This window comes from Microcaecilia unicolor, chromosome 12 (assembly GCF_901765095.1).
Source record: "Microcaecilia unicolor chromosome 12, aMicUni1.1, whole genome shotgun sequence".
NCBI lineage: Eukaryota > Metazoa > Chordata > Amphibia > Gymnophiona > Siphonopidae > Microcaecilia > Microcaecilia unicolor.
In genome coordinates, this window is record NC_044042.1 from 20,914,395 (window position 1) to 20,926,466 (window position 12,072).

The window sequence follows — 12,072 nt, forward strand, 5'->3', positions numbered from 1 at the left end:
ACCCCCACCTCAGGCTATGGAAAAAAGCAAACAGACTAGAAGAATGTTTTCTGCTGAGAAAGTAGAGAGGTGTGGTAGCCCTGTTAGTCCACTCTTAAAGGTTAGCAATAGAAATCAAACAAAATAAAACATGGAAAAGAAAATAAGATGATACCTTTTTTATTGGACATAACTTAATACATTTCTTGATTAGCTTTCGAAGGTTGCCCTTCTTCCTCAGATCGGAAATAAGCAAATGTGCTAGCTGACAGTGTATATAAGTGAAAACATTCAAGCATTACTATGACAGTAAAATAGATACCATTGGAGATTCTACATGGAATGTTGCTACTATTGGAGATTCTACATGGAATGTTGCTATTCCACTAGCAACATTCCATGTAGAAGGCTGCGCAGGCTTCTGTTTCTGTGAGTCTGACGTCCTGCATGTACGTGCAGGACGTCAGACTCACAGAAGCAGAAGCCTGCGCGGCCACATTGCTGATCTACAAGGGCCGACTTCTACCTGGAATGTTGCTAGTGGAATAGCAACATTCCATGTAGAATCTATAGAAATCAAACAAAATAAAACATGGAAAGGAAAATAAGATGATACCTTTTTTATTGGACATAACTTAATACATTTCTTGATTAGCTTTCGAAGGTTCCCCTTCTTCGTCAGATCGGAAATAAGCAAATGTGGTAGCAGATAGTATATATAAGAGAAACATCAAAGCATTACTTTGACAGTCTGACAGAGTGGGAGGGTGGGGGTATGCATGGGGACATTGTCTGGTGTCACCTACCAACACACATCCTGTTAGAATATCAATTAAATGCTTTGATGTCCCCATGCATACCCCCACCTTCCCACTCTGTCAGACTGTCAAAGTAATGCTTTGATGTTTCTCTCATATATACTATCTGCTAACACATTTGCTTATTTCCGATCTGACGAAGAAGGGCAACCTTCGAAAGCTAATCAAGAAACGTATTAAGTTATGTCCAATAAAAAAGGTATCATCTTATTTTCTTTTCCAGGTTTTATTTTGTTTGATTTCTATTGATAACCTGCTGAGAAAGGAAATGTTCAAGCCCTTCCCCCATACAATTTGTTGTGTATTGGGGGGAGGGGAGAGTAATTAGGGTATAGCAGAAGCGCAGTTTTCATAAAGAACAGCTGGAGAAAGAGAGAGAAGAAACATTAATCTCTACTACATAAATCGACTGGTCTGAAAAAAAAAAAATCACCCACAATCCTCTAAGCAAAGAGAAAGGGAAAACAAGCTGTCATCCTTCAACAAGAAGATTAAAACAAGCCGAAAAAAAGGGAGTGGTGCTTAAATGGAAGGTGGCACTAGGCATCAGCTTAAGGCAGGGGTTCCCAAACCTGGTCCTGGAGGCACCCCAGCCAGTGGCGTACCGAGGGGGGGGGCGCGGTGGGGGCGGTCTGCCCCGGGTGCACGCCACTGGGGGGGGTGCCGCGCGCCTGTCGGCTCTTCGTTTTCATGCTCCCTTTGCCCCGGAACAGGTTACTTCCTGTTCCGGGGCAGAGGGAGCATGACAACGAAGAGCCAGCAGGCGCGCAGCACCCCCCCCCCCCCCTCAGCGGCGTGCACCCAGGGGGAGGTTCTTTCGCTGGGGGGGGGGAGCGTCTAGCTGTTCTGGGGTGGCGCTGCTCCCGGGGGGAGGGGCGCATCAGCGATCCGCCCCGGGTGTCAGCCCCCCTAGGAACGCCACTGACTCCAGCCAGTCAGGTTTTCAGGATATCCACAATGAATATTCACGAGAGAGATTTGCATGCGCTGGCTTCACTGCACGCATATCTCTTCCATGAATATTCATTGTGGATATCCCGAAAACCTGACTGGCTGGGGTGCATCCAGGACCAGGTTTGGGAACCACAGGTTTAAGGGGAAACTACAAAAGGTGCACACACAGGTTCTCCACCTCAATTTAACAGAGGATGCCAGGTTATAAAGGTCAGGGAGAAACTCCCCACCTGTGCCTCATAAGCTTTTGTCTGGGTGGCATAAAAAAAGGAGTGTGGGGGTGGGGACAGAACAGAGTATCATACTGAAAATACCCCTTTCCCTTGGCAACACTGGCAGCCCCACTCGCTACCCCTGTCGCAGGCCAAAGATAGATACTTCCTCCCCCCCCCCCCCCCCCCCCACCATTTCATGCTACACCAAAAAATAAAAGTCACTGGACTGATTTTTGGTGGTGGTCGAGCTGAGGCCAAACAACAGGATTTTGTTTCCCCTGAAGCAGCTAAGCGAAACAGGGATTCCCCATCGGGCAAGTTTGTTAAAGCTACCTTTGGAAGTCTAGCGATATATGAGAAGATAAGTACAAGCTGGCGATATTTGAATACTACATAACAAAAGCTTTTTTTCCTGTTATCAATACTGCAGCTTTCACTCTGTTTGATAAAAGTATTTTAATGGAGTTTTTTTCTTGACCGCTGATGTTTTCAGCCTTGAGCTCTACACAGTTGAGAGAAGCCCAGGTTTGAGCACCGAGGTCTTTTTTCTCCACTTTTTTAAATAACTTTTATAATTGTATACAGTCGTATATTTACTGCTGATCAGTCCAGTGATGCTGCTAGGTATATATGTGCAATGAAACTTGATAAAGAAGAGGAATTAAAAATGAGTTCAACCATCCAGTTTGTAATTGTACTGAGGCCCTTTGAAAGTTTTGGGTGTCAACCTTTCAGACTGTCAGAGAAGTCCATCACACAGGGCTGATGGTAGACATACAGGTTGTGTCTCCTTCAGCTTTGGGTAAGCTTGGGCCTGTAACATGTCTAATTGGTGTACTATATAATGAATTATGCAGAAAACATAAAAAAGAGATTTGCCAAAGACCTCATCTTAAAGGAAGGACACACAAGTATCCTGGTTTACTCTTTCCAAAAGTACTAGGACTAGGGGGCATACAATGAAACTATTAAGTAGCACATTTAAAACGAATCAGAGAAAATATTTCTTCACTCAACGTGTAATTAAACTCTGGAATTTGTTGCCAAAGAATGTGGTAAAAGCAGTTATCTTAGCAGGGTTTAAAAAAGGTTTGGCTAACTTCCCAAAAGAAAAGTCCATAAGCCATTATTAAGAAGGAGTTGGGGAAAATCCACTGCTTATTTCTAGAATAAGCAGTATAAAATCTATTTTACTGTTTTGTGATCTTGCTGGAATGGCCACAGTTGGAAACAGGATACTGGACTTGATGGACCTTCGGTCTGTCCCAGTATGGCAATATGCTATGTCTACAGAGCTTATCTATAGCACCATCTTTGGGCCAATAAAAGGTATTACATTCACCAAGCAATCCAGTGGCCATGGACCTCATTCACACACTAAATGCGAGGGGGATTAGGACTAGGGTAACAGAAATTCTAACCTCTACCAGGCAGTCTCCCACTAGCCCAACGAGCAGCCGGGTGGCATTGTGTTCATGAACCATGGCGGCATCCTCTGCACGATACATACATGTGAAATCAAACATATCCACATCTGGACGGTTGCGGTGGTTGAGAGCAAACTCTAGCTGTGGTAGCTGGTAATTAGTGGAGAAATTTGCAGCTTCTCGGGCGTATTGGAGCAATGCTTCATAATTCACGTTCTCCGGAGAGAGCAAACTCTCTGTGTCCAATTTATCCTGAGGTGGAGAAGAAGGAGAGGAAAAGAGAGGCAGAAAACGGGTTAGTGGGCTCACTATGTAGTATTAGAACCTAACGCACTGGCTTTCAAGCTGGCGGTCAGATGCAGATGTGTGGCCCCTCTTATTCCACTCACACCAGCAGTTGACACAAATAGAAATAAAAGACTACACAGAACAAACTTCTTAATCCACTCCAGTTCATTAAGTGGACATAGATTCAGTCAAAGATATTCAACCTTCCATTCCAAACCAGGGGCGTAGCCAGACCTCGGCGGGAGTGGGGAACAGAGCCCGAGGTGGGGGGGGCACTGTTTAGCCACCTTCCCCTGCCGCCGACCCCCCCCCCCCCGCAGCCACAACCATAACCCCCCCCCCCCCCCGCCCCATCAGGTACCTTATTTGCTGGCGGGGGTCCCCAATCCCCACCAGCTGAACAGTCTTCTTCATCGCCGGTTGACTCTGGCGCCTTCATTGTGTGATCATCTGTTTCTGACGCCTTACGTCCTGCACAGGGCTACATGCACAATGAAGGTGCCGGAGTCGACCGGCGCTGAAGAAGACTCTTCGGCTGGCGGGGATTGGGGACCCCCGCCAGTAAACAAGGTACCTGATGATGCGGCAGCGGGGGGCAGGCGGCAGCAGGGGGGTGAAATGTAGAGGGGGCCAGGGTATAAATCTGTGGGAGTCCATGCCCCCGTGGCCCCACATAGCTATGCCCCTGTTCCAAACAGGCTGGGATTTGAAGCGCTGCATTTTAGATAAAGAAATTATGACGACTAAATCCCAAAATGCTCAGGAATAGGAGTTTCCCCCCCCCCCCCAAAAAAAAAAAAAAAATAATAAAAACAAATAAAAAAGCCTGGACTGACCAATGTGTTCCTGATGGATTAGGATTGAGAAACAGGAACTACCAAAACACTACCACTCTGTATGCTGGGGAGGGGTAACTTCATCCATTACTCAACAGTGGCTAGTGACCAGCTTAGGGGCCCCTTTACTAAAGCTTAGCATGAGCTAATGGACATTAGTGTGTGCTAAGTGCCATGTGACCCATAGGTATAAAATAGGATGCACATTTAGCGCATATTAAATGTCCATTAGTGCGTTCTAAGCTTACAGCCACTTAAGTTGCCAGTTTGCCACGCAGTGGAGGAGGCCAGAGTTTGTAGTTCCCAGCAAAGAATGGTTGCTGCAACTGCTGGACAGAGTATGGCGATTATATAAAAATTGTGGAAAATCTCTGGGTAGTAACAAACAGCAGCAAAGCCACAGGCAGGCCTGGACCCACCCGAAATCAGTGCTCGGCTGGCGAGGATCCGCAAGCCCTGCCACACCAGCTGAAGACCTCTTCCCAGCAGAAAGAGCCCTTACACCCTGTGCAGTCAGCTGCAGTGTTCCCGAGTCGCTACCATCCCACCCTTGCACATGCTCAGTTTGCACGCATATGCAGAGGCTGGCTATGTCAGCGACTTTGGGACGCTGCTGGCGTGCTCTTTCTGCCGGGAGGAAGTCTTCAGCTGGCCAGGCTTGCGAATCCCCGCCAGCTTGGGTACTTTTCGTTTTGTTTTTTTGTGGCAGGTGGGCGGGGTGAGAGAGAGATGAATCTTTGGGCAAGCCCTCCTTGGGCTCAGGCCCACTGTAAATCGGTCCTCTGGCTAAGCCACTGGTAACAAATGAAGGCTTGTGTGCCACTGTAGCCCAACAAAGGCCAGTGGCAACTGAGCTGGAAGCCCAAAAGGAGGAAATGGAAGAAGTCACGGGACCAAAATGGGAGAGCAGAAATGCCAAAGACACAAAAATCCATTCCCCTAGAACAGAGGTTCTCAACTCAATCCTCAGGACGTACCTAGCCAGCCAGATCGAATATTCATGAGATAAATTTGCATATAATGGAGGCAGTGCATGCCTAGAATGGGCGTCCGGACCCTCCCTCCAGTATGCCTCACCTGTAAAATGACCCCCATCTTTATCAGGCTCTGTTTCTTGGCAGTCATTACAAAGTAATGAGTATCATCTTTATAGTAGACAATGTTCTCCAAATCGATACCTGCAGGTGTGAAAAAGAAAAAAAAACCAACAACCCTGAACCAACACTACAAACAACATCGCCATATTCTAGAAAATAGCAGAAAGCAACTAGACCTGATTTTTCTGTGTGTTAATCTGTTATGAGGATTTGTTTTATTTGATATCCTGTTTTACACATTATTTCAGATGTTTCCAGTGTTCATACTGCATCTCATCAGAAACACAAGACCAGACCCAACATTCACAAAGGCGAATCTTCAAGCGTTTGATGCAAAATATCATCTTTGATACAACAACTCATCACCCCTGAGGCAAGCACTTAGTGTCAAAACACAGTGCCATCGGGCCTCGTATACAACAATAAAGTGTTTCACTACCAATAACCGTCCCACGTCCTTGATCTTTCTCAAGCCTTCTCCAGCTTCCCACCAGGGGCGTAGCCAGACACCCAATTTTGGGTGAGCAGAAGAACTTCGTCTTGTCCCACAAGTGATTTGGTCTCTCCCTCTCTCAGCTGCATGCCATACGGTCTCTCAAACATCCCCCCCCCCTCCCATATACCTTTTAAATAGCAGATTTTCACCGGCAGTGAGCAGCAACTAATACACACTACTCATGTTGGCCCCACAGTCTTCCCTCCGATGCAACTTCCTGTTTCCGCATAGGCGGGAATATATCAGAAGGAAGGCTGTGGGGCTGGTGCGAGCAGTCGCTGCTCACTGCAGGCGAACAGCTGCTATTTACAAGGTATGCAGGAGGGACGGGAATTTTCAGCTGGTGGGGCTTGGGGATCCCTGCCAGCCACATCATAGGTGTGCTGCTACTGGGTGGGCCTGGGCACACCTGGGCCCACCCTTGGCTACCACACTGCTTCCCACTGTCGCTAGCTGATTACATTCCACCTGGGATTCCTTTTGGTTTCCTTCCCCCCCCCCCCCTTTGAGTCTATCCCATACATGCTCAAATTTTGGCTCAGTTTTGACTCTTGTGGCCTCTGCTAGAAGTCTGATCCAGATATCTGCCACCTTTCTGGTAAAGTAGGATTTGCTCCCGTTCCTCGAGAGGATCCCTCCCTGCAGCTTTATAAGGGTCCTGGGCAGCGGCGTTCCTGAGGGGGGGGCTGGCACCCGGGGCGGATCGCCGATGCGCCCTGCCCCCCGGGTGCAGCGCCCCCCCCCCGGCGAAAGGACACCCCCACGAAGGAACCCCCCCCCCGCCGGGTGCACGCTGCTGGGGGGGGGGGGGCCGCGCGCGCCTGCCCTCCATTGGTTCATGCTTCTTCTCTGCCCCGGAACAGGAAGTAACCTGTTCCGGGGCAGAGAAGAAGCATGGACCAACGGAGGACAGGCGCGCACGGCACCCCCCAGCGGCATGCACCCGGGGCGGACCGCCCCCACCGCCCCCCCCTAGGAACGCCACTGGTCCTGGGGTTTCTCATTCATGATCTTCTTGTCTGCAACTCCTAATATTCTCAAGCAATTCCAATGATCCTCTGGGGGTGCACAATGAACAGAAGATTATTGGAATCCAGCCAAGGCTCCTGAGAAATTGGCAGGCAGGGTGGGGGAAATACAAGAGAGAGGGTGGGGGGGGGGGGTCATACGATGGTTAGCGGGTATGAGGTGGCAGGCTAGAAGGAAAAGAATTGTGTGAACACTAGATATTGAAACTGGTATTTCAATGAGCAGCTTTCAGGCTACCTGCATGTGACTGTCATGTGACTTCAAGTAGACATGTACAAATTACAGTTTAAAATTAATTAGAAAAAAAAGGAAGATTTAATCTGGAAATCAAACACTCAAAGATCTCTTTTGAACCCACTTGTCACCCGAGAGCTCATTCATTGGGTTAGGTATAAAGATAAGACAGAGGCTCCAGCCTAAGGTTACACATGATCTCCAAAGCAACTCAGATAGATCCGTGTCTAACCTGTCTTGGTTAAAAGATTCTGGAAGAACTTTTGGTTGTAGATCCGAGCAACACCACTGATCTCCTCCACCTTGGCCTCAGCAGATGTGTTCCGGTTGATGAAGTTGGCAGTGATCCCGATGGCCAGCTTCCCCCGCATTTCCTTACGCTTAAAGCCTAATGAGAAGAACGAGAGCTCTGAGACAGGTGCCTGCTCTGGAGATGCCCAGTGTCACAGGAAAGCGGGTACAGGATTCACTCTTAATATTAGGGGAGTTCGGGACCTCAAGGCTGGAGATACATATAAACTAGACAAGGTACAGCTTATGGGCTCACAATTCAAGGGGTCTCAACCTTCACTAAAAAAAAAAAATAATCAATAATGAAATGCATTGTATATTGTAATATTCTTCATTTACAAAATGACCATAATTATGTATTAACTATTGTTAGTTGTTTTATGTATGTATATTTGTTTTTAAAGAGACTACTTTACTGAACTTAATGGCATTACAACCAAAAAATTTACAGCATTAGAACACAAACAGTACCAGCGAATAACATCAAGAAACAAGGAAAGACCAACTTAAATCAAGTTTTCTCCCGCCTCAGAACTTCTATACCTCCACAGTTCAAGAATATATATATATATATATTTTTTTTTAATGTATCATCTATTAAAATTTGCTTCCTAATTAAATCAAGAGTGGGGGGAGCCTCTCTTACAGCTTAGAGGACTCAATATAAATAAGTCCAGGCTTGGACTTTCAAAGACACCAAGAAATGGCCTTCTAGAATGACTTCTTGGCATTAAGGGTCACTAAATTAAAATGGTAGATGGATAGATACACACACACACATACATAAATAAAAATATATAGCCCTACTTCTGTAAAAGAAATCAGAATACATTCACAAACGTACAATGCAATAGAGGAGTGCAGGGATTAAATCAAGGTCGATTGCTGATCCTGAAAATAAAATTTCCAGCTGGCTCCTGCTTTATCCCTCAGAGTTCCTCTTTTGCCCGAGAGGAAGGAAACCCAAAGCAAAACCGTCTCTCACAGGACAGGGTAAGTCATTTCATGGGATGGAGCAAAACTCAATGATAATGGCAGAATCAGCTCTGACAACCAATTTCCCTAACATCTGCATTTGCTGGTCTGTGGCTCAGTAGACCTGCTGGGTGGGGCAAAGTGTTGTTCAGAAATTAAATATTCAAAATGGGGAGAGGGTTCTGAACATGTTTTAACACCTGCCACACAGCCCTTTTTATTCCTATGGGATAATGGCATTAGCGCACAGTATACAACCTTGTGAGCTGTATTTTTAACTTTTCCACTGAATTTTATACTTGAACAAGATAATGAGAAATGTGGAGGAAAAGACTTCAGTTTATCTCCCCTGTCAAAAGACAGTACTTTAGGCTACTGAATTATTGCCATCACAAGTCTGAAAAACCTCCACCTTCCTTTATTGCAGTAAACTTTATTATTGATTTTTTAACTTTTTCAATTCCTTTTATTTCTTTTTCTAAAATTATGATATTATCCAATATAGATTCAAACACTGGCTTAATAGCTTAATCCTCAGTGGTAACATAGCTTTGTCAGCTTAGTCCTTGTTATTTTACCTGTTTTCTGTTTACCACTTTTAATGTTCACTGTTCTACTTTTTTGATAATAAGCCTATTAGTTTGTTAGCTCTGTTGTTCTGGACTAAGAATCCTTGAAGTTTGTGTTCTTTGTCTGTGAGTGGTTTTCTGGGACCTGTAGGGCCCCTAGGATTGTGGCCCCAATGTCCCTAGAAACCACCGGGGAAATAACTTGTGGGTGGGAGACTCACCCAGAGGCAAGTGGGACTCAGCAGATGGGTAGAGAGTATGCCAGTGTAGGCGAACATGCGCAGGTGGGCCTGGGCAGTGCTGGGTAGGACCTTCTAGGTTGCCACAGGGTTAACCCCAGGTGGGTGCTAGGGGTAGCACTCAGGTGTTACGTGACAGGAAGCACTGACGCTAATGAAAAATGTGGAACAAAAGACTTCAGTTTGTCATGTTCAAATAATTGTTCACGTATAAAATTCAGTGGAAAAAATACAGTTCATACCTTAGGTTGTATATGAGTATCGATGAGTGTATCAGCCAAAATCATTTAACAGTTAGTGCATACTAACCACTAGATAAATGACCCCTAAAGATAGGGGACATTTTCTTGTGAATTTTTTGTGTTGAAATTTGATTTTAGAAAAATGTAGAAAGCTTTGGACCATAATTTCCATATTTTATTTATATTAAAATCAGAATGAATGCTACTGTTTAGTGAGCCAGTTTGGCAGTGAATACTTGCCTCTTTCTAATTTTAAGAGCCAGTTTGGACGCTCTGAGTCCCAGGATGCCCCCATCCCTCAGTCTAAGTAACACTGATACAGTGTACACAGTACTGTGCAAGGCCAGTTACATGGTTACAAATTCAATGCTTTAACTTCCAGTCTGAGCAACCACTGGAAAGCTTATGGGACGTGCTCACGGCAGTCCCACAAGGTCCCACAGATGCAGAGGAAAAAGAAAAATCAAACAGGGACCTTCAAATCTTTACAGCTCGGCATTCTAAAAGGCCAGATTACACGGATACATTCAGAGAAAACCTTGAAGTCACATCATTCCCTCATCCCATCCCCATTCATTCCTACCTCACATCAACATGTCTACAGTAGGAAGAGGAAAACCTACTCCCTACTGTGGGCCTAATATTCAAAGGATTTATGCTCCTAACTTTCAGAGTTATGATCGTAAACTGGCCTCTTTGAAAGTTTACTAGGGCTGAGTGCATACATTTTTACTGAAAATGTCACTAAACTCTTAAATTTAGGAGCATAAAAAGTGGGTGGCAAGCAGACTGCATATATAAACATATTCATATTAACATATTCATAAATGACCTAGAGATGGGGGTAACTAGTGAGGTAATCAAATTTGCCGATGACACAAAGTTATTCAAAGTAGTCAAATCGCGGGAAGATTGTGAAAAACTACAAGAAGACCTTACGAGACTGGGAGACTGGGCGTCTAAATGGCAGGTGACATTTAATGTGAACAAGTGCAAAGTGATGCATGTGGGAAAGAGGAACCCAAACTATAACTACATCAAGCAAGGTTCAGCGTTGGGAGTCACGGACCGAGAAAGGGATCTAGGTGTCATCGTTGATGATACGTTGAAAACTTCTGCTCAGTGTGCTGCTGCGGCTAGGAAAGCAAATAGAATGTTGGGTATCATTAGGAAAGGGATTGAAAACAAAAATAAGGATATTATTCTGCCATTGTATCGCTCCATGGTGCGACCGCACCTCGAATATTGTGTTCAATTCTGGTCGCCAATCCTCAAAAAAGACATAGTGGAATTGGAAAAGGTGCAGAGAAGGGCGACAAAGATGATACAGGGGATGGGACAGCTTCCCTATCAGGATAGGCTGAAGAGGCTGGGGCTCTTCGGCTTGGAGAAAAGGCGGCTGAGGGGAGATATGATAGAGGTCTATAAGATAATGAGTGGAATGGAACGGGTCGATGTGGAGCGTCTGTTTACGCTTTCCAAAAATACTAGGACAAGGGGGCATGCGATGGAGCTGCAGTGTGGTAAATTTAAAACGAATCGGAGGAAATACTTCTTCACTCAACGCGTAGTTAAACTCTGGAGTTCGCTGCCGGAAAAGGTGGTTAAGGCGGTTAACTTAGCGGACTTCAAAAAAGGGTTGGACGGCTTCCTGGAGGAAAAAGCCATAGAATGTTATTGAATGGACAGTATTTCTAGGATGGGCGGGACAAATTGCTTGTCCTTTTGGCCGCTGTCGGTGACAGGGTGCTGGGCTCGATGGACTCTTGGTCTGTCCCAGCAAACTTTTGTACTTAACCAAAGCATGAAATAATGATAATAGGAAACAACCAGCTGCCCTGCTGACTCATTAAACCCCAAACCAAAAGGGAAGGACAAAGAGACAATTAAAAAGGATTTCATAAGCCAGGGGACACACCTAGCCAGTCAAGAGTTTTCTGGAAACCCACTATGAGCATACATGAGTGCCTGCAGTGGAGGTAGTGCATGCAAATCGCTCTCATGCATATTCATTGAGGATATCCTGAAAACCTGACTGACTGCAGCTCTTCCAGAACAGATTTGGAATTATATTGAAAGAAGAAATTTCTTACCTTCCGGGATAAATTTGCTTCCTCCGGCTGAGATGAGGACATCAAACTGAAACTGGCGCAGACGGGGCAAGTTTGGGTGAAAGGAGGCCATCCAACCCTTCCCTGCAGAAAATCAGACCATTAGAAAGGCAGACAGTGTTTCTTTGGAACCTGTTGTATGGCTGGACATGCAGAACATCCCCACATAGGCAGAAACACACACATTTTGTGTGTGTGGGGGGGGTAGAATTCTATATGCGATGCCAAACTTTAGATGCAAAAAAGCATTCTAATGGATGCAAGGCACCGAA

At 45.6% G+C, this 12,072-nt stretch overlaps 1 protein-coding gene across 5 annotated transcripts in view; it reads right to left on the reverse strand.

Annotated features, from left to right (window-relative positions):
* The window catches only part of MICAL1 (microtubule associated monooxygenase, calponin and LIM domain containing 1), a 74,576-nt gene that overhangs the window by 37,326 nt on the left and 25,178 nt on the right, over positions 1-12,072 (reverse strand). For all 5 annotated transcript variants that reach the window (XM_030221131.1, XM_030221133.1, XM_030221130.1 and 2 more), the window contains 4 exons: positions 11,783-11,884; positions 7,606-7,761; positions 5,595-5,695; positions 3,388-3,645 (listed from right to left, as the gene is read on the reverse strand). In XM_030221131.1, coding sequence (XP_030076991.1) covers positions 3,388-3,645; positions 5,595-5,695; positions 7,606-7,761; positions 11,783-11,884 — 617 coding nt within the window. The remainder of the gene's footprint in view (positions 1-3,387; positions 3,646-5,594; positions 5,696-7,605; positions 7,762-11,782; positions 11,885-12,072) is intronic.